The sequence below is a fragment of the Myxine glutinosa genome, chromosome 6 (assembly GCF_964187855.1).
Source record: "Myxine glutinosa chromosome 6, kmMyxGlut1.1, whole genome shotgun sequence".
Lineage (NCBI taxonomy): Eukaryota > Metazoa > Chordata > Myxini > Myxiniformes > Myxinidae > Myxine > Myxine glutinosa.
This window is the reverse complement of record NC_136266.1, coordinates 108,392,724-108,417,993: the sequence shown is the minus strand read 5'-3', so window position 1 is coordinate 108,417,993 and position 25,270 is coordinate 108,392,724. Positions and strand designations below refer to the sequence as shown.

General features: G+C 55.8%; 1 protein-coding gene across 4 annotated transcripts in view; it reads left to right on the top strand.

Annotated features, from left to right (window-relative positions):
• The first annotated feature begins 21,132 nt into the window (after nt 1–21,132).
• Nucleotides 21,133–25,270, top strand: part of LOC137430166 (RILP-like protein 1) — an 86,907-nt gene continuing 82,769 nt past the window's right edge. For 2 of the 4 annotated variants that reach the window (XM_068120800.2, XM_078780354.1), the window contains exon 1: nt 21,133–21,519. In XM_068120800.2, the coding sequence (XP_067976901.2) occupies nt 21,199–21,519 (321 nt within the window). In that variant the 5' untranslated portion in view covers nt 21,133–21,198. The remainder of the gene's footprint in view (nt 21,520–25,270) is intronic. The other 2 variants (XM_078780355.1, XM_068120801.2) reach the window with 1 other exon arrangement.

Sequence of the window (25,270 nt, the reverse complement as noted above, 5' to 3'; positions counted from 1 at the left end):
ACCGAATCTGGACACTTACATGGCCTTCAGTTCATATTCACTAAATTTGTCTCTAATTTCCTGAAGATACGTTTTCAGAGACTCAAGAAGTTTCATGGCAACAAGTAAATCCACATCTTTTGACTGCAGGACCTTACTTGTTTTGCTCACTCTTTCGAGAATGTAGTTCCAAAGAATTGTCAGAAAAATCGTTTCCAGGTTCTCTATTTTCTCGCTCAATCCTTCTGCCTCTCGCCTTGTGTTCACTTCCTGGTCAGTGTCAGCTGATACCGAATCCAGTACATGATTAATTTTCTCGAAACCTCTATGCAGAGCATGGACAGCATCAAAATGTGACGACCATCTCGTGTCAGCCACAGACGTTTGACCGCAATATGATCTTTTCCTAAAGATGATGCCAAAACATTCCATCGATGTGTAGAAGCCGAGAAAAAGGAATACAGACGCTGAACAAAGTCAAAGAATTTTACAATCTGTAGACAACACTGCCGCTTTTACTCCCACTAAGTTCAGGCTGTGTCCAGCACAGATGCGAACCCATTCAGTTGATGGATCCGTGCCTGCAATCCAGTATAGCATTGTCATATGACTGACCACGGCAGTTTGATGGCGGAATTTTGTTCCCATTCAGGAAATCCACAACAGTGTCTGCTAGATTCTTTGCTCCATGAGAAAAGATGGGGATGAACTTGATGAAATGCTCCACACGCTCACATCCTCGAATGTACCGGACGGTAAATGTCAGTTGATCAATGTGTGAGATGTCTGGAGTGGAATCCACACTTATTGAATAATACTTTGACTCTTTTATTTCTTCCAGAATAGCACAAAGAGCATGACTGTTGACCCATTAATTCAATAAATTCCTCACAAATGTTTGCCGATAGATACGATGGGTTCCCCTTTCCAGCATTTCCATGCAGTTTGAGATGCTCTTCCAAAAAAGGGTCAAATTCACTCAACAGCTCTAGAATACCTAAAAAGTTTCCATTTTTTCCCGACCCAATAGTTTGATTCTCTCCACGAAATGCCAAACCTCTGGAGGCAAGAAAGCGAATGACAGAAACCACACATGACATGTCAACACTTTATGCCAGTACTCCTGCTCTGAGCGCTGATGTTTGATTAATAAAGAATCTACACATCCAGTTTCTTTATGCCGAATCAAATATGCCATCATGCACTTGCGATGTTCTTTTCCATTTTCATGTTCTGCAATAAGATTGCTGTGTTTCCAGTCATTGAATCCTGATGTAGCAAAGGGTGATTCGTTCTGGGACAATAGGCGACATCCAAAGCAGTACAAAGAACCTTGGGATGGTGGATAGAGTAGCCATTCGCGTTTTGCGCACTCGCCATTCTGCAGTTCACGTGTGAACACATTCTGTGATAAATACCTTGTCTGAGTTCTCCCTCCTCCGGCTCCGTCGTACACTCGGCGTGAGTTTGAAAGGTTGCAATCATGATTCTGATATGATTTCGGCTCACTACGATTCCAGTAATCCACTGTATTTGTATTGTTAATGTTCCATAGGCGGGAATTTGTCACATCTGTGACGTGAATCGCACACTCCTTTGACGTTACAGATTTGTGTATTTCCTCTTGTGGAATGTCTCCAGCAGCAGGAACAGGTAATGGTATGTCTGGAAGCGAATGATTGGATGCAAGAGTGGATGTAGATGGCGATGCTGTATTTGGAGGTGCAGTACTAGTAGCAGGATCGAACCAAGATGTTAACTTTGGAAGTTTGCGCATTTTCTCCTTCTCCTCTGCAGCTCTTTTCCTTTTCTGTGCTCCACTCATTAAAGTACGCTTCATTTCTGCTCAAAGGGTTATCCACCTAGAAAAATACAAGTATTTTTTATTTTATTTATAGTATACGAGCTGAAAGCACGCAGCGTTGCCCGGGTTCTTTTGAATGAATTTACTACTATAATTCAGCTTTTACTCGTGGCCGTAAACGATTGACTACAATAATTCAGCTCAGCTTTTAATTGCGAAATGGGCCCAGCCCGGCCGAAGCGGCCTCAACCGGCCTCGCCACATAGCCTATAACCTTCCTGGGACCTGTCCAGACATTTTTGGTTCTTTTTGAATGAATTTACTCCTATAATTCAGCTTTTACTCGCGGCCGTAGAAGATTGACTATTATAAGTCAGCTCAGCTTTTAATTGTGAAATGGGCCCAGCCCGGCCGAAGCGGCCTCAACCGGTCTCGCCACCTAGCCTATAAACTTCCCGGGGCCCATCCCGACAGATTTTGTATTAGAAGTTTCTTCCTATCTTTCACTGTTAGGAGATTAGCGCGCGCAGACAAACAAACAAACCAACAAACAAAAACTTTCTTTTTATATATCTATATATATATATGTATGTATGTATATATACATATATATATATATATATATATATATATATATATATATATATATATGTATATCTATCTATAATTCCAGTAATCTCTGTATGTGTGTTTGTTTGTTTGTTTGTTTGTCTGTGACCGCTGTTTCTCGACAACCACGGGTCCGATATACTTTAAACTTGCCAGGTATATTGCTGGGGACCCGAGGATGTGCCTTTTCAAGGTTTCATATTAATCGGACAATTACTTACCGAGCTATGTCCAAAAAACGATTCAACCAATCAGAGAGCAGCGAGCTATCACGTGTGCCGAACGTGGCGAACACACTCTGCCTCGGACGGCACATTTGAGAGCGTATTCATTTATTTCACGTTGGCAAACTATGTTGCCGCTATGTTGGCGTTAAACTATGTTTTAAAACTAATTAAAACCATTTCATGTAAATAGAGGGGGGGGGATTGTCACTGTACTCGCAAGCCGTTCGCCGTTCGCTTTGGCGTTGCGAATGGACCAAAACATTTCATGGACCAAACCATTTCATGTAAAGCGTTCGCCGTTCGCTTTGGCGTTGCGAATGGACCAAAACATTTCATGAACCAAACCATTTCATGTAAATAGAGGGGGGGGGGATTGTCACCGTACTCGCACCCACGTACCCACGTACGGGCATTGCACCCACGTACGGGCATGCCCTAGTATTACAAATATTTATATTAACAGACAGATTGATAAACAAAAAGAGAAACGAAAAGGAAAGAATATATATATGTGCTCTCTCAGGTCTGGCCTCTGGTGAACGACACAATCAGGATAAACTCAATTCTTCGTGCCCAGTGGACACTTTGACAATCATTTCGGAAAATATTGGTTGTTAATGCATTATAATTGACAACGAATTTAAACTGTACATACCTTATTATTATTACATAGGAATGGAGGATGCTCACTATTCACAATTCACAAAAGTGACAAGACAAATAGTTGGCGCTGTGAAATGCTGATGGCGCTTGCTGGAATAAATTTGAGAGAAGGTCGTGACGTCATTCAACAAATGGCAATCGGGATGCGCAGTGAAACTTGTTTCGTATTTTGCACAGTGAATAAATGAGTGGAAATGTTAATGAAATAAGGTTGATACATATTATAACATTTGCATATAAAATGAAATGTAATCTGCTACAGTCCTATTTCGTAACTTAATCCCAGGCCTTTCCAGCGAGAGGTCGAGTAATTATCCACTCTGCCAAGAGATCTCTTATGAACAATATGGCAGCATGGTGCCCCTAGAATCGTGGGGCCCCTGGGCAACTTGGGGCCCCTGGGCAACTGCCCAGTGTGCCCATGCCTAAAGACGGCCCTGACTTAATGGGTTCCAGACATTTTCATCGACAAGACACTGTTTGTTGGCGCTCTTTGAATCTTTATCAACCTCTTGTGATCCTTGTCTGCTCATGGTCTGTCTGCAATATAGTCAGGTTCACCATGTATTTTTGTTCAAATTTTTTGGAGATTAGCAAACCAGTACATTTATGAGAAACTTAAAGCATCAGGAATATGAAGATCAATGTTTAAATTTGCGCAGATGCCTGCATAGCAGCCATTTTGGATTTTCAAAATGGCCACCATAAAATAAGAATTTCCGAATATCTCAGCTTGTAAATGACATAGAAACTTCATTCTAAATGCTAATCATATGTTTCTAGGACCAAGGAATCCAAAGCTTATGTCAAATTAGTGTTTATGAGCACCAAAAACCAAGAAAAGAAGAAGTTTGTAAAATTATGTTTGTATTTTCATCAAAAAATGCACACTCAAATTGTTGGTAGTGACATTACCATACGAATAGATGTATTTCCTATCTCAGTTTGACACATCTTTACACATCATCATCACTCTCAGTGTCATATTCAACATTACAGTCTACATCGTTTTCACATTCTGTGCCACACAAGTGAAGGAGCTGCGCTCCAACGCGAGTCGAAAGAAGTGACGCGACCAAAGACGGAATTCGTCCGAGTTGCTTTATTGAAACAAAACAGCTTAGGTATTCTGACAAAAGCCCGTTTATCGGGCAGCAATATATATACACATTTATGTCGGGAAGTTTGCCCGGCAAAAGCTATACCGGGCATGACCGGGTGTCAAGGGCAAGCCTTGGAAAGGCGAGTCTGGACCTACCCGGGCGTGTTTGGCTGCGGCCTGGCAAGTCGAGGCTGGGCGTGCCCGGGCGCTCTGGACGAGCACTGGAAAGGCGAGAGCGGGCATGCCCGGACGCTCTGGGCGAGCCCTGGAAAGGCGATAGCGGGCATGCCTGGACGCTCTGGGCGAGCCCTGGAAAGGCGATAGCGGGCATGCCCGGACGCTCTGGGTGAGCCCTGGAAAGGCGAGAGCGGGCATGCCCGGGAAAGACGAGACCGGGCGTGCCCGGGAGGTTCGGGCGTGCCCGGGAACAGTGAGTCCGGGCATGCCCGGGAGAGGCGCGTCTGGCCGTGTTCTGGCCGGTGCAAGGCGATTGTGTGCATCCAGCGGTAACCACTACACACGCCCCTCCAGAATCGACCTGCACCGGCAGGGTCAATTTAAGAGGGGTCCGGATGACCCGGCCGAAGCGACCCCTGGAGGGTCGTGGGGAGGGGTCCGACGTGGTGGTGGGTGGTCGAGCGGGGGGAACTGTGGACGGGGGGCGGCCTCGCCGCAGAGGAAGGGCCAACCGTGGTGGTCGGTCGACGTCCATGTGCACCGGTTTGAGGCGGTCCACAGAGATCCGGTCCGACCGGCCGCCAACGTCGACGACAAAGGACTTGTCGCCCCGTCGCAGGACCTGGAAGGGCCCGTCGCATGGTGGCCGGAGTGGCCCCCGGTGCGCGTCATGACGCACAAAGACATACTCCGCTGTGCGAAGCGCCGGGGGGACGTAGGACTGGGGGCCACCGTGGCGGGACGTTGGCACGGGGGCAAATCGGCGGGCGGCCTCCTGGAGGTCCGAGCGCTGGTGTGCGGCGGACCAGGGACTGGTAGCGTCGGGCACGAACTCGCCCGGGACGCGGAGCGGCTGGCCGTAGACGAGCTCGGCGGCGGACGCCCGGAGGTCCTCCTTGGGGGCCGTGCGGAGGCCCAAAAGGACCCACGGCAGCCGGTCGGTCCAACCGTCATCCTGAAGGCCGGCCATGAGTGCGGCCTTCATGGAGCGGTGAAACCGCTCGCACAACCCGTTGGCTTGGGGGTGGTAGGCCGTGGTGTGGTGCAGCGTGACCCCCAACGAGCGGGCAACCGTGCCCCAAAGTTCGGACGTGAACTGTGGGCCGCGGTCGGACGAGATGTCCGCCGGTGCGCCGAAGTGCGTGACCCAGGTGGCGATGAAAGCCTGCGCCACGTCGGCGGTGGTGGTGGAGGTGAGGGGCACGGCCTCCGGCCACCTGGTGGTCCTGTCCACCATGGTGAGCAGGTGGGTGAACCCCCGCGATGGGGGCAGGGGACCCACCAGGTCCACGTGGACGTGGTCGAAACGCCGTGCAGGCACGGTGAAAGGTGCCAGCGGGGCCTGGGTGTGGCAGTGGACCTTGGCCCGCTGGCAGGCCGTGCAGGCGTTGGCCCAGTCGCGGACGTTCCGTTGAAGGCCGTGCCAGACGAAATGCGCCGACACCAGCTTCTGAGAAGCTTTCCGGCCCGGGTGAGAAAGGCCGTGGATGGAGGCGAAGATGCGGCGCTGCCAGGAAACGGGCACGATGGGGCGAGGCTGGCCCTGGGAGACGTCGCAGAGCAGGACGGTGCCCGCGAAGGGGATGTCGGCCAGGCGGAGGCCCGTGTCCGCCGCCCGGAGGGCCTGCACTGAAGTGTCAGTGGTCTGGTCGGCCGCCATGAGCGCGAAGTCCACGCCGAGGTGGACCGCGTTCGCGCTGGCCCGAGAAAGACAGTCAGCCACAGCGTTGTCTTTGCCGGCGACGTGCCGGATGTCCATGGTGAATTCCGACACGGCGGAGAGGTGGCGCTGCTGGCGGGCCGACCACGGCTCCGTGACTTTGGCCATTGCGTAGACCAACGGCTTGTGGTCGACGAAAGCCGTGAATGGGCGGCCCTCCAGGAGGTGTCGGAAATGGCGAACGGCCAGGAATAGACCGAGCAGCTCGCGGTCAAACGTGCTGTATTTTAACTCGTTCGGCCGGAGCTGCCGGCTGAAAAAAGCGAGTGGCTGCCAAACCCCGTCCACCCATTGTTCATGGACGGCGCCCACTGCGTAGTTGGAGGCGTCCGTAGTGAGGGCGATGGGCGCGTTGAGCACCGGGTGAGCCAGCAGCGTTGCGTCGGCGAGGGCCCGTTTTGCGCTCACGAAGGCCGCGTCCATGGCCGCGGACCAAACGATGTCATGCTTGGCCGGCTTGCCCCGGAGGGCCTCGTAAAGGGGCCGCATGAGCTGAGCAGCGCGGGGCACGAATTGGTGATAAAAATTCACCATGCCGAGGAACTCTTGTAGGGCCTTGATGGAACGGGGACGCGGGAACGTGGTGATGGCCTCGACCTTGGTCGGCAGCGGCACGGCCCCGGTCTTGGTGATGCGGTGGCCCAAAAAGTCAACGGTCGTCATGCCGAAGTGGCATTTGGCCAGGTTGACAATTAAGCCGTGCTCGCTGAGGCGACCGAACAGTGTTCGGAGGTGGAGGAGGTGCTCGGCGCGGGACGTGCTGGCGACGAGGATGTCGTCCAGATAGACGAAAAGAAATGGCAGGTCGCGCAGCACGCCGTCCATTAAGCGCTGGAACGCCTGGGCCGCGTTCTTGAGGCCAAACGGCATCCTCAAAAATTCGAACAGGCCGAACGGCGTGATGACGGCCGTCTTCGGGACGTCGGCCGCCCGGACAGGTACCTGGTGGTATCCCCGTATCAGGTCAATTTTGGAAAATATGACCCGTCCCGCCAAACGGGTGGAAAAGTCCTGGATGTGCGGGATCGGGTACCTGTCGGGGGTGGTAGCGTCGTTGAGGCGGCGGTAGTCGCCACACGGGCGCCATCCGCCCCCCGGCTTTGACACGATGTGCAGTGGTGAGGCCCACGCGCTATTGGAGCGCCGCACGATGCCGAGGTGCTCCAACGCGTCGAACTCGGCCTTTGCCACGGCGAGCTTGGCCGGGTCGAGGCGGTGGGCCCTGGCATAGACCGGCGGGCCCGTAGTGGGTATGTGGTGCTCGATCCCATGCCGCACTGCGACGGCCGAAAACGTCGGCCGTGTGAGGGCCGGGAATTCCGCGAGCAGGCGAGCGAACTCGTTCGCCGTCGGGAGGGCGCACGCCAGTTCGGTCGGCGCGGAGCTGCTCATCGTGCACGCCAGGGAGCTGAAGGTCTCGGCGTTGACAAGGCGACGACGTTTGACGTCGACTAGCAGCCCGTGCGCGCAGAGGAAGTCGGCGCCCAGCAAAGCCATGGGGACGCAGGCGGTCACAAAGGTCCACTGAAAGCGCTGGCTGCCGAAGCAGAGGGTGACGTTGCGCGGGCCGAAAGTGCGTATGGCCGAGCCATTAGCAGCGACCAAAGAGGGGCCGCAAACGGCGTCCCGCCTGTCCTGCTCGGAGGCGGGTATGACGCTCAGTTGGGCGCCGGTGTCACAAAGGAAACGCCGCCCGGACGCTTTGTCCCGAATAAAAAGCAAGTTGCCCGAGTGGCCGGCGCTCATGGCTGGGAATGAACGCCGGCCCGGCCGTTTCCCGACTTGCCGAAAGTGCACGGGGGTCGGCACGTCCGAGCCTTGTGTCCGAACCTGGCGTGGTAATAACACCACGCCTGGTCAGGTGGAGGCCCCGGCCGTCGTGTCGGAAGCGGTCGGTGCGGCATGGCGGCCGCCAGTTTCACCGGCAGTTCGGCCTCCAACCGCGCAGGGCACTCGGGCGTCGTGGGCGTCGCCTCGGACGGCGGCAGGCTCCAGGTAGCCGCGCCGATGTGTTGGCCCGCCGAGGAGATCTTATCGGCTTCCCTGGCGAGGGCGCGGGGATCGGTGATCGACGTGCCAGCCAGGGCGAGGCGTACCGGGTGAGGCAGCTGGCGAAGGAACAACTCGCGGAACAGAAAATCCGGAGAGTGCTCACCGAGCAACGAGAGCATATTGTCCATGCGCTCGGACGGGCGCGTGTCGCCGAGCTCGGGCAGGTCGAGCAGGCGCCGTGCGCGTGCCGCCGGTGAGAGGGCGAAAGCGTCGAGGAGGAGCGTCTTCAGCGCGTCATACTTGTCGGCAGCCGGCGGGTGCTCGAGGAGGCTCAGGGCGCGGGCCGCGGTGGCGGAACCGAGCGCTGCCACGACGTGGTGGAAGCGGGTGTCGTCGGCGGTGATGCCTCGCAGGGCGAACTGGGAGTCCGCCTGGGCGAACCAAACAGCCGCGTGAGCCTCCCAGAAGGTAGGCAGTTTAAGTGTCACTGCCGTGTCCATGTCGGTAGGTCACCAGTGAAGGAGCTGCGCTCCGACGCGACTCGAAAGAAGTGACGCGACCAAAGACGGAATTCGTCCGAGTTGCTTTATTGAAACAAAACAGCTCAGGTATTCTGACAAAAGCCCGTTTATCGGGCAGCAATATATATACACATTTATGTCGGGAAGTTTGCCCGGCAAAAGCTATACCGGGCATGCCCGGGTGTCAAGGGCGAGCCTTGGAAAGGCGAGTCTGGACCTGCCCGGGCGTGTTTGGCTGCGGCCTGGCAAGTCGAGGCTGGGCGTGCCCGGGCGCTCTGGACGAGCACTGGAAAGGCGAGAGCGGGCATGCCCGGACGCTCTGGGCGAGCCCTGGAAAGGCGATAGCGGGCATGCCCGGACGCTCTGGGCGAGCCCTGGAAAGGCGATAGCAGGCATGCCCGGACGCTCTGGGCAAGCACTGGAAAGGCGAGAGCGGGCATGCCCGGACGCTCTGGGCGAGCCCTGGAAAGGCGATAGCGGGCATGCCCGGACGCTCTGGGTGAGCCCTGGAAAGGCGATAGCGGGCATGCCCGGACGCTCTGGGCGAGCCCTGGAAAGGCGATAGCAGGCATGCCCGGACGCTCTGGGCGAGCCCTGGAAAGGCGAGAGCGGGCGTGCCCGGGAGGTTCGGGCGTGCCCGGGAACAGTGAGTCCGGGCATGCCCGGGAGAGGCGCGTCTGGCCGTGTTCTGGCCGGTGCAAGGCGATTGTGTGCATCCAGCGGTAACCGCTACACAAGCATAGTTCTTCTGGTGGCAGTTGCAACAGTCTTTATTATTGGTGTTTCCCTACCCCTCCTCTCACCACCCCTTTTCCACCACGTCTGATTGCTCCTTATGCAGCCACTCCCCCATTGGTGGGCTGTGCGATCCAGAGATGCTGATTGGTCCGTTGGTCGTCCGGTGATTGGTGGTGGGACTGGTCGTGATGTTTGGCATTGTACTTACTACCTTTTCCTTCGTCTCACCATTGGTTGTGTGTATGTGACAAGGATGAATTGATTCAATTTTGGTGAAGATTCGAATCCAGATCCAACCTTTCAGTGGGACACAAAACGTAAACTGTTCAACCTGGTGGATGTATGCTCTCTACTGAGTGTCATTGTAGTTTGAAATTAAACACTCCTGGAAGTCACATTTAACATTCGGCGGATGTTCCGCGGGCTGCTGCTATAGTACTGTTATGTCAGTGGGGTAGTGGGATATATAGATATAGGTAGATCTGCATAGGGAGGTGCTCCGATGATCGTGGGTAGCAAGAACCATGTCGATGTAAATAAGTGGATGACCTGTCTAGCCCGTATGTCGGATTAAGTGTATCTTCGTCCCCATTACGAGGAATGGGGCATGTTAAGTAGTTGAAGGGATTATGTTAATGCCCTGGTGTGTCAAACCTGTGATCATACCTGTGTCCCTTATGGCAACGCACCGAAGACATTAGTTAGGCCCATTAGCGCGCACACTAATTAATCCCCCTCCGCCACAATAACAATGGAACTGACCGGAAGAACAGTCAGGAAGCGGCCGCACATTGCGCACCATGGCGATGGAACATCGAGCAGGCAGGCAATGGACACGTTCAGATGGGCAGCAATTGGTCAAGGAAAAGGGCGAGTAAGAAGCAGGCCGCCGATTGGCAGAGTAAGGAAGAGCTCGTGATTGGTCAAGGGAGGGGCAAGAAGCTTCCGTGGGATTGGTGGAAGGAGGTGACGAACTGGTTGGCCACCGACGAATGGATGAGAGAGAAGTGATGCGGCCATTGGTGGAGAATTGAGCCTGTGAAGTTGGCCGGCGGTGATTGGGACAGAGGTCCGGTGACGTCACGGGGCGGCCGATAAAAGGACGAGGAGACCGACATTTTGCCCCCTTCTTCTGCCCTCTTTGTTTTTGGACTGCTCTCTTGCCTTCTGCTTGCCCCGGACTCTTCCTCTTCTCTTCCCTTCTTGCATTGGACCTATACCCATTTTGGAACCTTGCTTGTTGGACGTTGGAGAGACGTTGGAGCGCTGACGATCCTCCTACCCTGCATTCACGCACGGGACCCCGCGAGCGATCGCGTAGGGGACGCGAGGTCTGTTGCTCTGCCTAGCAGCTGAACAAGGGCACATCGAGGCCTTTCTTCCCGCCAACCGGAGCCGCGGTCGGACGACTGCGCTCGGAGCCGACAATCCCTGACAGTCCCTGACACACTGCAGACAGAGATAAGCAGCACCACACAGAACACAACGGTTCCTTTGATTAATTCTTCCTTTGTCTGTTGTTGAAGTGAGGTGTGTGGGATCCCAACCTAGGTTTTAGTTTTTATCGGCGCATTCCATTGTCTCGGGTTCCGTTAATAAATATTATTTTTGTACATTTTACATCCGTCTCGGGTTGAGTTTATTTGCAGGGTGAAGACGCCTGCGCGGGGCCCATACAGGTGAGTCGGTATTCTTCTTCCAGGCTCGCGTATTATCCGCCATCAATTGGAGAATGCCTTCATTATTATGCTCGTTTCCATCCGTGGCGTACTCGGTATTAACTGAGAGCCAGCCACACGACAGTACCTTTCAAATATGATGGCACCTTTAAAAGATGAAAGTGGGGTTACATTGAAAAGATGATGCTGTGGCAAACACAATGCCAGCGGGTAATAATTCCGCGCACCAGTGGGTGACGCGAGCGACCGGACGTGGAAGCAAGGCTCGGGCCACGCCCGGAGCAAAGGAGTCATGAGGCTCAGGGTTGAACTGTAATACATGATTACAGTTCAGGTTGAACTGTAATACAACGGACCAATCAACTGTCATGGCGTAGACCGGACCATCGGTCTACGCCCTTTCGGCCGACCGGCCACGCCCTAGGGCAAGGCGTGGCCTCGGGATATATACGCGGGCTCGAAAGTCGAGCCCGCCCAGTGCTTACGTGCGAGCATAGAATAAAGTGTTTGGTTTTTTCAACGCGTGGTGGCCTACCTTTTTGACAAACGAGTTGTGTGTGCATAGCACAACACTGGTGACCTCAACTGGTTCAGCCGAAGCTGACCCCTGAACGCGCCATGGCTACCAACGCTGTCGCCGTCAAACTCCCGGAGTTCTGGGAAGCACAGGCCGACGTTTGGTTTATGCAGGCCGAGGCCCAATTCCAGCTCCGGGGCATCACAGCGGACGACACCATGTACTTTCACGTGGTCGCCGCCCTCGGGCCCAGCACTGCTGCCCGTGTCGTGTCCTTCCTTCGGCACCCGCCGGGCGCCCACAAGTACGCGTCGCTCAAACGACTTCTCCTCACCACGTTCGGGCTCACGGAGGCCGACCGCGCCGACCGCCTCCTTGACCTTCCCGCCCTCGGCGACACACGACCGTCCATTCGGATGGACTATATGTTGTCCCTTCTTGGAGACAAACACCCGGATTTCCTTTTCCTAGCGCTTTTCCTCCGCCAGCTACCTGCGCAGGTGCGGCTCGCGCTGGCCGGTTCGGCCATAACGGAACCCCGCGCCCTGGCCAGAGAGGCGGACAAATTTTTCGCGGCCTGCGACATGCGGCCGACATATAGCGCTGCCGTAATGGATCCCGGTGCAGAGGCTTCAGCGCCCCCGGATCCCCTCATGGCCGCTGCTACACCCCGCCCACCACCGCCGTCACGACCGACGCGGCAGCCACCACCGGGGCAAACCTGGTGCTATTATCATGCCACGTTCGGCCGCAAGGCCAGGGCGTGCCGCCCGCCGTGCTCTTTCGACGGGTCGGGAAACGAGCGGGCCGGCGCTCACTTGCGGCTGTGATCGTCGGCCATTCCGGCAGCCTCCTTTTCATCACAGACACCTCGTCTGGTCGTCGATTTCTGTGCGACACTGGAGCGCAGGTAAGCGTCCTCCCTGCCTCCGCGTCTGACAAGCAAGCCGCGGGCCGGGGCCCTGCCTTGCTCGCCGCGAACGGAACGCCCATCCGCACATTCGGGAAGCGTCGTCTCTCGCTGCGGATCGGGGGACAGCACTTCCAATGGTCTTTCGTCACCGCCAGCGTGCCAATGGCCCTGCTCGGTGCGGATTTCCTTTGTGCGCATGGGCTGTTGGTGGACGTTAAGCGCAGACGCCTCGTCCAGGCCGAAACCTTCAGCTCGCTTGCTTGCTCGCTGAGCGACTGGTTGAGCAGCTCGCTGAGCGGCTCACCGAGCGGCTTACCAAGCGGCTTGCTGAGCGGTTCCGTCCCTGCGAGGTTGGTCTGTACACTTCCGGCAGCGGACGAGTTTACCCGCCTCCTCGCCAGTTTCCCGGCACTCACACGGCCCACCTTTTCAGCGGTGGCCGTCAAACACGGGGAGGAACACCATATTCCCACCGTCTATGCCCGAGCTCGCTGCCTCGACCCAAAGAAGCTCACCGTTGCGAAAGCGGATTTCGCCACGCTGGAGCGGCTGGGCATCGTCCGGCGCTCCAACAGCGCATGGGCCTCACCGCTGCACATTGTGCCCAAGCCCGGCGGCGGATGGCGGCCGTGCGGTGACTACCGCCGGCTCAACGACGCCACCACCCCCGACCGCTACCCGGTCCCGCACATTCAGGACTTTTCCGCCCGGTTGGCAAAAACGACCATTTTTTCCAAGGTGGACCTCATCCGGGGCTACCACCAGGTCCCAGTAAAACCGGAAGACGTACCGAAGACGGCCGTTATAACACGTTTCGGCCTCTTCGAGTTCTTGCGGATGCCCTTTTGGGTTGAAAAATGCGGCCCAGGCGTTCCAGCGGCTCATGGACAGCGTCTTGCATGACTTGTCCTTCGTCTACGTCTACCTGGACGACATCCTAGTCGCGAGCACGTCCCGGGAGGAGCACCTGCTCCATCTCCGCACGCTCTTCGAACGCCTGGGCCAGCATGGCCTGATAATCAACCCCGCTAAGTGCCGGTTCGGCATCACCGCCATCGACTTCCTGGGGCACCGCATCACCTGGCACGGGGCCATCACTTTACCGGCCAAGGTGGAGGCAGTCAGGAGTTTCCCACACCCCCGCACGATCAAGTGGCTCCAGGAATTCCTGGGCCCGGTGAATTTTTATCACCGCTTCGTGCCCCGCGTCGCCCAGCTCCTGCGGCCCCTGCACGAGGCCCTCTGGGGGAAGCCGGGCAAAGGTGATATCACCTGGATGGAGCAGATGGACGTGGCGTTTGCGGGCATGAAGCTGGCCTTGGCCAACGCCACCATGCTGGCGCACCCGGCGCCCGATGCACCAATCGCCCTCACCACCGACGCGTCGGACTACGCGGTGGGTGCGGTGCACGAACAGTGGGTGAATGGTGCTTGGCAGCCGCTGGCGTTTTTTAGCCGGCAGCTCCGCCCACACGAACGCCGGTACAGCACCTTCGACCGCGAGCTTCTTGGGCTCCACCTGGCGGTCCGACACTTCCGCCATCTTCTCGAGGGCCGCCCGTTCACGGCCTTCGTCGATCACAAGCCCCTTGTTTTCGCGATGGCCAAGGTCGCCGAGCCGTGGTCAGCCCAGCAGCAGCGTCACCTCTCTGCCGTGTCTGAATACACGACGGACATCTGACACGTCGCGGGTAAGGACAACCTGGTGGCGGATTGCCTTTCCCGGTCCGTCGCACATGCGGTCCACCTCGGGATCGACTATGCCCCGATGGCGGTGGACCAGACCGCCGACCTCGACGTCCAGGCCTTTCGGACTGCCATCACGGGCCTCCGCGTCACCGAGGTACCGTTCGACGTCGCGGGCACTGCCCTCTTGTGCGACGTCTCCCTTGGCTGGCCTCGCGCCATCGTGCCCGCTGGCTGGCAGCGCCCGGTTTTTGACGCCATCCACGGCCTGTCCCACCCGGGCACGAAGGCCTCCCAGAAGTTTGTCGCGGCAAAGTTTGTCTGGCATGGCCTCCGGAAGAACGTCCGCGACTGGGCCAGGACGTACCTCGCGTGCCAGCGCGCGAAGGTCCACCGCCACAACCAGGCCCCGTTGGCCCCGTTTATGGTGCCCGAACGTCGGTTCGACCATGTACACGTCGACTTGGTGGGACCTCTGCCCCCCTCGCGGGGTTTCACCCACCTCCTCACCATGGTGGACCGCACCACCCGGTGGCCGGAGGCCGTGCCATTGGCGGCGACGGCTGCGGCTGATGTCGCGCAAGCTTTCATCGCCACTTGGGTTGCCCGGTTCGGCACCCCTTCGAAAATCTCGTCCGACCGCGGCCCCCAGTTCACCTCGGAGCTCTGGGGAGCGGTGGCACAAGGGCTCGGCGTCAAGCTGCACCGCACCACGGCCTACCACCCCCAGGCCAATGGCCTGTGCGAGCGCTTCCATCGCTCGATGAAGGCCGCGCTCCGGGCCAGCCTCCGCGACGGCAGCGGGGCCGACAGGCTCCCCTGGGTCCTACTGGGCCTCAGGACGGCGCCCAAGGACGACCTGCGCGCATCCTCGGCGAAGCTGGTCTTCGGACAACCGCTGCGGGTACCGGGCGAATTCATCCCCGACCCCACGGCACCTTGGTCCGTGGCGGAACAGCGCTCCAACCTTCAGGAGACCGCCAGGAGGTTCCCCCCGGTGCCGACGGCACACCACGGTTGCCCCTCCTCACACGTCGCCCCGGAGCTTTGCATGGCGGAGTACGTTTTTGTCCGGCACGACGCCCACCGGGCACCGCTGCGGCCCCTGTACGACGGGCCCTTACGTGTGCTGGAGACCGGGGACAAGCACTTCACCGTGAACATCGGCGGTACTCCAGATCGCAACTCCGTGGACCACCTCAAGCCGGCCCACCTCGACCTGGACCACCCCCCCAAGCAGCTCTGCCTCCGCGTCGAGGCCGCCCCCCAGCGGGCAGACCCCCGGCACCCCCCACCCCCGCCGTCCCACCACCCCCCAGCCCTGCATGCATCGCCAGAGGGCGTTTCGGCTGGGTCATCCGGCCTCCCCGCAAGCTCACCCTTCAGGTGCGCGGGAATTCTGGGGGGACGCGTGTGGCGGACACAATGCCGGCGGATCATAATTCCGTGCACCAGTGGGTGACGTGAGCGACCGGACGGGGAAGCAAGGCTCGGGCCACGCCCGGAGCAAAGGAGTCATGAGGCTCAGGGTTGAACTGTAATACATGCCCCGCCTTTTGGCCGACCGGCCACGCCCGAGGGCAAGGCGTGGCCTCGGGATATATACGCGGGCTCGAAAGTCGAGCCCGCCCAGTGCTTATGTGTGAGCATAGAATAAAGTGTTTTGTTTTGTTCAACGCGTGGTGGCCTACCTTTTTTACAAACGAGTTGTGTGTGCATAGCACCACAATGCCATGATCATGATGGTAACTTTCAAATCAAAACATGATCGTGCCTTTTAATGATAATTAATATGAATAATTGTACCTTTTAAATGCTGACGGTCGGCCACCGGTACCATTTAAATGTTTATGTCACCTCCAAGTATAAATGACCATGGGACATTGAAAAGATAATGGTGTGGCGGGCACAAGGGACAATAATTCCGCGCACCAGTGTGTGGCGCGAGCGTCCAGGCGGGGAACGAAAACGCATGCCCCGCCTTTCGACCGATCGGCCACGCCCGGGGGCAAGGCGTGGCCTCGGGACATATATGCGGGCTCTAAGCTCGAGCCCGCCCAGTGCTGAAGTGCGAGCTTTGAATAAAGACTCTTGTTGTACCAACGCGTTGTGGCCTACCTCTCTGGCAATCGAGTCGTGCGTGCACAGCACCACACTGGTGACCCCGATTGGTTCAGCCGTTGCTGACCCCCGAACGCGCCATGGCTACCAACGCCGTCGCCGTCAAACTCCCCGAGTTTTGGGAAGCGCAAGCCGACGTTTGGTTTGTGCAGGCCGAAGCTCAATTTCAGCTCCGAGGCATCACGGCGGATGAGACCCGGGACTACCACGTGATCGCCACCCTCGGGCCCGGCACTGCCACCCGAGTCGTGTCCATCCTTCGGCGCCCGCCGGGCGACCACAAGTACGAGGCGCTCAAACGTCTCCTCCTCGCCACGTTCGGGCTCACAGAGGTCGAACGTGCCGACCGCCTCCTGGACCTTTCCGCCCTCGGCGACACACGACCATCCGTCCGGATGGATTTCATGCTGTCCCTGCTTGGAGACCAGCACCCGGATTTCTTATTCCGAGCACTTTTCCTATGCCAGCTACCTGCACAGGTGCGCCTCACGCTGGCCGGTTCCAAACTAACGAAACCCCGCGCCCTGGCTGGAGAGGCCGACAAGTATTGCGCGGCCTGCGACACGCGGTCAGTGTACGGTGCTGCCGTAGTGGCTCCCGGTGCGGAGACTCCAGCGCCCCCTGCTTCCCTCGTGGCCACTGCTACGCCCCGCCCACTACCACCGCCGCCGACACGGCCGCCGCGGGGGCCACCGCCGCAAACCTGGTGCTACGACCATGCCAGGTTCGGCCGCAAGGCTAAAACGTGCCGCCCGCCGTGTTCTTTTGACAGGTCGGGAAACGACCGGCGCTCACTTGCGGCCATGAGCGTCGGCCATTCCGGCAACCTCCTGTTCATCATGGACACCTTGTCCGGGCGCCGTTTTCTTTGCGACACAGGAGCGCAGGTAAGCGTCCTCCCTGCCTCCACGTCCGACAAGCAAGCCGCGGGCCGGGGCCCCGCTTTGCTTGCCGCCAACGGTACACCCATCCGCACATTCGGGAAGTGTTGCCTCTCACTGCGGTTCGGAGGGCAGCGCTTCCAATGGTCGTTCGTGGCCGCCAGCGTGCCAATGGCCCTGCTGGGCGCGGACTTCCTATGTGCGCATGGGCTGTTGGTCGACGTTAAGCGCAGACGTCTCGCCAGGCCGAAACCTTCAGCTCGCTCGCTTGTTCGCTGAGCGGCTCGTTGAGCGGCTCACTGAGCGGCTCACAGAGCGGCTTGCCAAGCGGCTTGCTGAAGGGTTCCGTCCCGGCGAGTTTAGTTTGCACGCTTCCGGCAGCGGACGACTTTACCCGCCTCCTAGCCAGTTTCCAGGCCCTCACGCGGCCCACCTTCTCAGCGGTGGCCGTTAAACACGGGGTATAGCACCATATACCCACGGTCGGGCCGCCGGTCTACGCCCGGGCACGCCGACTCGAACCCACGAAGCTCGCCGTGGCGAAGGTGGAGTTCACCACGCTGGAACGGCTGGGTATCATGCGGCGCTCAAACAGCGCTTGGGCCTCTCCGCTGCACATTGTGCCGAAGCCCGGCGGAGGATGGTGGCCGTGCGGTGACTACCGCCGGCTCAATGATGCCACCACCCCCGACCGCTACCCGGTCCCGCATATCCAGGACTTTTCCGCCCGGTTGGCAAACATGACCGTGTTTTCCAAGGTGGACCTCATCCGGGGCTACCACCAGGTCCCCGTACAACCGGGCGATGTCCCAAAGACGGCCGTCATCACCCCTTTCGGCCTCTTCGAGTTCCTGCGAATGCCTTTCGGGTTGAAGAATGCGGCCCAGGCGTTCCAACGGCTTATGGACAACGTCTTGTGTGACTTACCTTTCCTCTATGTCTACCTGGACGACATCCTAGTCGCGAGCGCGTCCCGGGAGGAGCACCTGCTCCACCTCCGCACGCTTTTGGAACGCCTGGGCCAGCATGGCCTAATCATCAACCCCGCAAAGTGCCGTTTTGGCGTCGCCACCATCGACTTCTTGGGGCACCACATCACCAGGCACGGGCTGTCCCTTTACCGGCCAAGGTGGAGGCGGTCAGGGATTTCCCGCGACCCCGCACGATCAAGGGGCTCCAGGAGTTCCTGGGCATGGTAAACTTTTACCACCGCTTCGTGCCCCACGTCACCCAGCTCCTCCGTCCCCTGCACGAGGCCCTCCGGGGCAAGCCGGGCAAAGGTGACATCACCTGGTCGGAGCCGATGGCCGCGGCGTTTGCGGGTGCAAAGCTGGCCCTGGCCAACGCCACCATGCTGGCACACCCGGCGCCGATGCGCCGATCGCCCTCACCACCGACGCGTCGGACTACGCGGTGGGTGCGGTGCACGAACAGTGGGTGAATGGTGCTTGGCAGCCGCTGGCGTTTTTTAGCCGGCAGCTTCGCCCGCATGAACGCCGCTACAGCACCTTCGGCCGCGAGCTGCTCGGGCTTCACCTGGCGGTCCGACACTTCCGCCATCTGCTGGAGGGCCGCCCGTTCACGGCTTTCGTCGACCACAAGCCCATTGTGTTCGCGATGGCCAAGGTCGCCGAGCCATGGTCGGCACGGCAGCAGCTTCACCTCTCTGCCGTGTCCGAGTATGCGACGGACATCCGTCACGTGGCGGGTAAAGACAACCCGGTGGCGGATTGCTTTTCCCGGTCCATCGCGTACGCGGTCCACCTCGGGATCGACTATGCCCGGATGGCGGAGGACCAGACCGCCGACCCCAGCGTCCAGGCCTTGCGGACCGCCGTCATGGGCCTCCACGTCACCGAGGTGCCGTTCGACGCCGCGGGCGCGGCCCTCATGTACGACGTCTCCCTCGGGCGGCCTCGCCCCATCGTGCCCGCTGGCTGGCAGCACCCAGTGTTCACCGCCATCCACGGCCTGTCCCACCCTGGCGCGAAGGCCTCCCAGAAGCTCGTCGCGGCAAACTTCGTCTAGCATGGCCTCAGGAAGGACGTCCGCGACTGGGCCAGGACGTGCCTCGCGTGCCAGCGCGCAAAGGTCCACCGCCACACCCAGGCCCCGTTGGCCCTGTTTGCGGTGCCTGAGCATCGGTTCGACCACGTGCACGTCGACTTGGTGGGACCTCTGCCCCCTCGCGGGGGTTCACCCACTTCCTCACCATGGTGGACCGCACCACACGGTGGCCGGAGGCCGTCCTATTGGCGGCGACGTCTGCGGCTGATGTGGCGCAAGCCTTCATCGCCACTTGGGTTGCCCGGTTCGGTGCCCCCTCGGACATCTCGTCCGACCACGGCCCCCAGTTCACCTCGGAGCTCTGGGCCGCGGTGGCGCAAGGGCTCGGCGTAAAACTACACCGCACCACGGCCTACAACCCCCAGGCCAATGGCCTGTGCGAGCGCTTTCATCGCTCGATGAAGGCCGCGCTCCGGGCCAGCCTCCGAGACGGCAGCTGGGCCGACAGGCTCCCCCTGGGTCCTGCTGGGCCTCAGGACGGCGCCCAAGGACGACCTGCGCGCGTCCTCGGCGGAGCTGGTCTTCGGGCAACCACTGCGGGTACTGGGCGAATTTATCCCCGACTCCACGGCTCCTTGGTCCGCAGCGCAACAGCGCTCTGCCCTTCAGGAGACCGCCTGGAGGTTCGCCCCGGTGCCGACGGCACACCACGGTTGCCCGTCTTCCCACGTCGCCCCGGAGCTTCGCACGGCGGAGTACGTCTTCGTCCAGCACGACGCCCACCGGGCACCGCTACGGCTCCCGTACGACGGGCCCTTCCGCGTGCTGGAGACCGGGGACAAATATTTCACCGTCGACATTGGCGGTGCCCCGGATCGCATCTCCGTGGACCGCCTCAAGCCGGCCCACCTCGATCTGGACCACCCCCCGCAAGCAGCTCTGCCTCCGCATCGAGGCCGCCCCCCGGCGGTCGGACCCCCGGCACCCCCCAGCCCCGCTGTCCCGCTACCCCCCAGCCCTGCAAGCATCGCCAGGGGCGTTTCAGCCGGGTCATCCGGCTTCCCCGCATACTCACCCTTCAGGTGCGCGGGAATTCTGGGGGGGCGCGTGTGGCGGGCACAAGGGACAATAATTCCGCGCACCAGTGGGTGGCGCGAGCTCCAGGCGGGGAACGAAAACGCATGCCCCGCCTTTCGACCGATCGGCCACGCCCGGGGGCAAGGCGTGGCCTCGGGACATATATGCGGGCTCTAAGCTCGATTCGCTCGAGCCTCGAGCCCGCCCACGCCCAGTGCTGAAGTGCGAGCTTTGAATAAAGACTCTTGTTGTACCAACGCGTTGTGGCCTACCTCTCTGGCATTGGCAATCGAATCGTGTGTGCACAGCACCACAATGGTACATTAATGTAATGGTCGTACCCCAATATCATTTCACTAAATTACTCTCATTGCTTTGAGATTATCTGCACTCAAGCCGGAATAATTAATCTAATGGGTGTAATAAACTGCTGCATTTATTATAAATACTGTTTTTTCACTTTTAATAATATATTTTACGTCTAGTATCTGTTATCTCCTTCAGGATAAATCTCAACATCCTGTTTTGACGACATTTTAATGGGATAATGAAAATCAATATTTTGGGCGATGTATAAGCACAACGCTGTTGGATTTGAGACTAACTTTTCACTGAAAGTTTCTTTTATTAATTTATAGTTGGAAGTTTCTGAAGCAAATAGCAAGTTTGCGACGTAGTGGATAAATTCGCCGCTTCAGATCACCTTCCGTTCTTTCATTGATCAAAAATAAACCTCCTTGGGTTGAGGGTATTAGATCGCGGAGCTGGCTTGCGCTCAGAACGTGATGGCGAGTGCGGAGCCTCAGTCGGGGCTCCTTCTTGTCGAAGTTTCACCGGAGCCCCTGGCCAAGGCTGCCGGCGAGATGACGGCCGCGGACGTGTACGCGTTGGCGGCGCTGATGGGCCGCGAAGTGGAGGCGCTGGCAGCGGCGTGTGGCGGGGACGCCCTGGCTTCTCTGCTGCCCTTAGTCGTTCGCACTCTGGAGATGCTCGAGGAACTGGCGACGCGAAACGGGGATGCGGCTCTGGCGGCTCAGCGGGAACATCTGGCGACGTTGCGGGCCGATAGGGTGCGCTGGCTCGCGAAGGACTCCCTTAGGGAACAGGTAAAGCGACATACGAGATAGACAGAAAGACAGACAAACAAAGATATAAGGGTGTGATTGGATCTAATAGTCTAGTCAAATTTCTGGGAAACGTGAATTCATGAGGCATTTTTGAGTAAAAGCAAGCAAACCACTTTTTCTGGGGTAGTTTTTCGTGCTGAATACGAATCTGTTGTTTGCCAAGCCCAAAAATGCGTAATTAGGTCACTAATCAAGGTCAAAGGTCAATGAGTGCAAAAATCAAAATTTTTGAAAAAATGTTTTATTTTACATCACCTATCTGTACATTTCAATTATTTTACAGTATTTTGTCTGGTAAGGTTACTACAGCTTTTCACAATTATGAAAGTAAAGGGAATTGTGAAGGGAAAAAATCAGATTTTTGTGAATATATCCGTAATGAAGCAACTTTTCGTTTTTTGACATACTGTTTTAATTCACTTGAATTGTTGCCTTAAATACCATCAGTGAAGTGGTTTACCTGAGTCCTATATAATAGCAAGATTGTTTTCTACACTAAATGTCAATATTTGACTAATTAGCCACTTAATTAAGGCTAACGGTCACAAGGCGCAAAGTGCACTTACATGGCACAAGGCGCAAAATGCACTTCATGGCAAACATGTTTGGAGTGCAGGCAGTTGATCATTATCACATGTATTCTTAATTAATCCTGAATCAATTGCAGTCTGTCAGACTGATTGGCTGGAAGGAGGAGCCATCCAGGGGAATGCCAATTAGCTTAACTGTGTAAGCTCTGACCCCCCCCCCCCTACTTTGGCCTGTTTCGACATGGTGTTTCACTGGCATTGCACTTGCAGGCCTCAGTGCAGAACTGTTTCCCCTACTTCCGACAAGAGCAACTATCAGAACTGCAACCTTTCTTGCAACCACACTGAGTAAGTTCTCGGCATCCCTTTGGAATTGACGGTAAAGTTGTAAGAACCGGTGACAACTTGTCATCAACGAGTTTCCATCCACAATCAGTCGGCGGTGGCAGATCTGTCATTGGATTACTGGCCTCTCTCCAAATGAAACTTTGGTAGTTTGCACGCTCTATGTGGAACTTTGCTGCATCACTAGATGGAGGTAGGGTCTCCGTTGCATGGCATTTGTTGAACAGTTTAATGCGGGCTTGATTACAGTTCTCAGATGGTTCCTTGTAGATATGGCAAATGAACTTTTCAGCATCTTCTGTGACCTTCTTTGATGGTGTCGGAAACTGCTGTTGTTGGATCTTTTCAACTGCTGTTGGTATATCCAACGTTGACGTATTGGATGGTTTGATGTCTCCAAGACCGCTTTCAGCAGATGGCCCCCTCTGCCAGGCAGCTAACTGAGTAGCGTGAAATGTATTTTTGCCATCTAGGGTAGTCATTGATGTCAATATTGTCGCCAGAAAAATGCACAAATCGTCCCGAAACCAGGTTGCTGGTAACAACTGCCCCAGTTTCTTGATCAAGCGCTTTCAGAGTGTTTTCAGCCATGGCAGTGTCATACCTAAGAACCCGGTTATAGCTGATTATGTGCCCAGCATTATGGAATAGCTCAACTAATTTATTTGATCGAGTTGACTGGTGCAGCGTCATACCCATTCCAACGTGCTTAGGCGGTGCCTTCTTGTCTCCACATACACCATAGACCATGTCTTGTCCAATGCTAAGGACCCTTGTCTTCTTCACCCAACCAGTTTCAGACATCTCACTTTCGTCAAACTCAGCATCGACACTACTTTGGCCTCCAAGCAAGATATTCACAAACATGAGTACAGATGGTGGTACACTTGCCAACTCTGCTTTTTCGCTTACATCGCAACCTTCGAATGCAGGATGTGACATGATATCACTGCGGAGTTGCAGAGCAACGTGCACTAAAGACAGAAAATGATCATCCTGTTGTCTAAATATGGGAATATAGTCTGCACTGTTCTGACCGCACACCATTTCTGAAAGAGGTATGTGACTGAAATGTCGTGGAAGAAGCAAAGTTTGTTTCTCTGAAAGCGCCAAATTTCTTAGCACAAGAAATTCATAAATGTCCCCAATGCAATTCGACAAAGTTTCTTTAGAAGTCCCCAGTCTACTAAGATACGATGTAGGAATTGTGCCGTCGCACTCACTGGCTAACTCTTTGTACCTCTCGAACACTGCAGATAGTTCAAATACGTGCCCTTTCTCAGCAGAGTGACGCAGCTCTTGACACAACCATGATATCGCCATGTTTGCTGATTTGCTTTCAGTTTCCGCCCTTTTGACATCCCTAAAGAATTTACTAAGACAGTTAACATGGTAACATGCCTCAGCTGAGATTAAATCATTCTCATTTGCAGTACGGACTAAGATGTTATGTACAAATTTAGCTTTTTCCGTAATTTCATTACTCATTTTGAAGGTTGTGACACGACTTGTCTGCTTCTTGTCAAAGTTCTGGCAGAACATACACAATGTCCAGTTCATCTTAGTAGTACTACTGCGTAAAAACGGACATGCTTCAGCCGAAACACTCTTTCTTTCAGGATCTTTTTCGTTTTTCGATTGTTCCTTGGCTAGCTTAGCATTTATTTTCCCCTTGTGTGTGTATGCAGAGTAACATAGCTTATGCCATTTAAGTTTGGGGAGACTTTCTGGAGGCTCTGCAAAGAGAGTCGAAAGCCTGTCCACGGCTGATCGAAATTCATAGTGTCTAAGTTTGCATCGGAGCTCGGTCGCCTCTCTGATGGCAGCAATACCCTGGTTTGTCTGGTTGAAAATCGTATCTTTGACCTGGCTAGTTCCCTGACAAATGATACAAAGTTCAAACGACACATCCTCACGCTGTCGCTTGAGGCTGGCAATAGGTTCCATGGTTGGCCTGAGGGGAGAAACAGAAACCAAACTAAGCACCAGGCACGCATGTTCTGACCATGAAAACTACAACGTTGTATGATATACTGCAACAGCCCTTAAATGATCGAATAAGCGCAGGCAGTGTTGGCCCGGGTTTTAATCTTATTCTCAAAGACACAAAGTAAAGCTTCTTCAAGACAAAACATCTAACCGATATCACTAATTCATTAGTGGTAGATGCATTAGGCACTCATCGTCAATGCCCATGCCCTGCCTGTCTTTATACTACTGTTAGGTAAATGTACATGTATGTAGGCCTGCCTATGATGTGAGATGTCAAGCATACATTACACATTTGTATGTACATGTATCTCACCAAAGAAGAATGCATTCCTTTACTTTCATTTGATTTTATATTTCATTTTTTAACAATCTTAAAAAGACCCTTACCTGTACTCCTGAAATGTTTAATGCCTGATGCCTAGGGTACGAACTAGATGGCTTATGCTAGGCTATTAGATTCATTCTTCATCATTAAGGGTCTATTGAAGAACACCCTGCTCTGTCTGAATGGAAATGATTTGACAAACATGGCAAATGCATTGGGGTCAGAAAGATGAAGCCACTTTCACTGTTGAGTGAAAGGGATGGTTTCAAGTGCAAGTAACTGTTACGTCATTGCAAGACTTTCGCACTCATTGATCTTTGACCTATGTTGTTTACCGGTGACATTTAGATTCTGTCTTTATAAAATCTATCTCTAGACCATCAATAGGAGCATAAAAACTCTGCCCCATTGTGCATTTAGAGGTTAAACTGCAAGCAAATTACGCAAAAACGAATTGTCGCCCCTTACAGAGATAAAGGCAAATGAGCATAGATGTGTCCTCACGTTTTCCTTTAAAAATAAGATTTTGAAAAGCTTT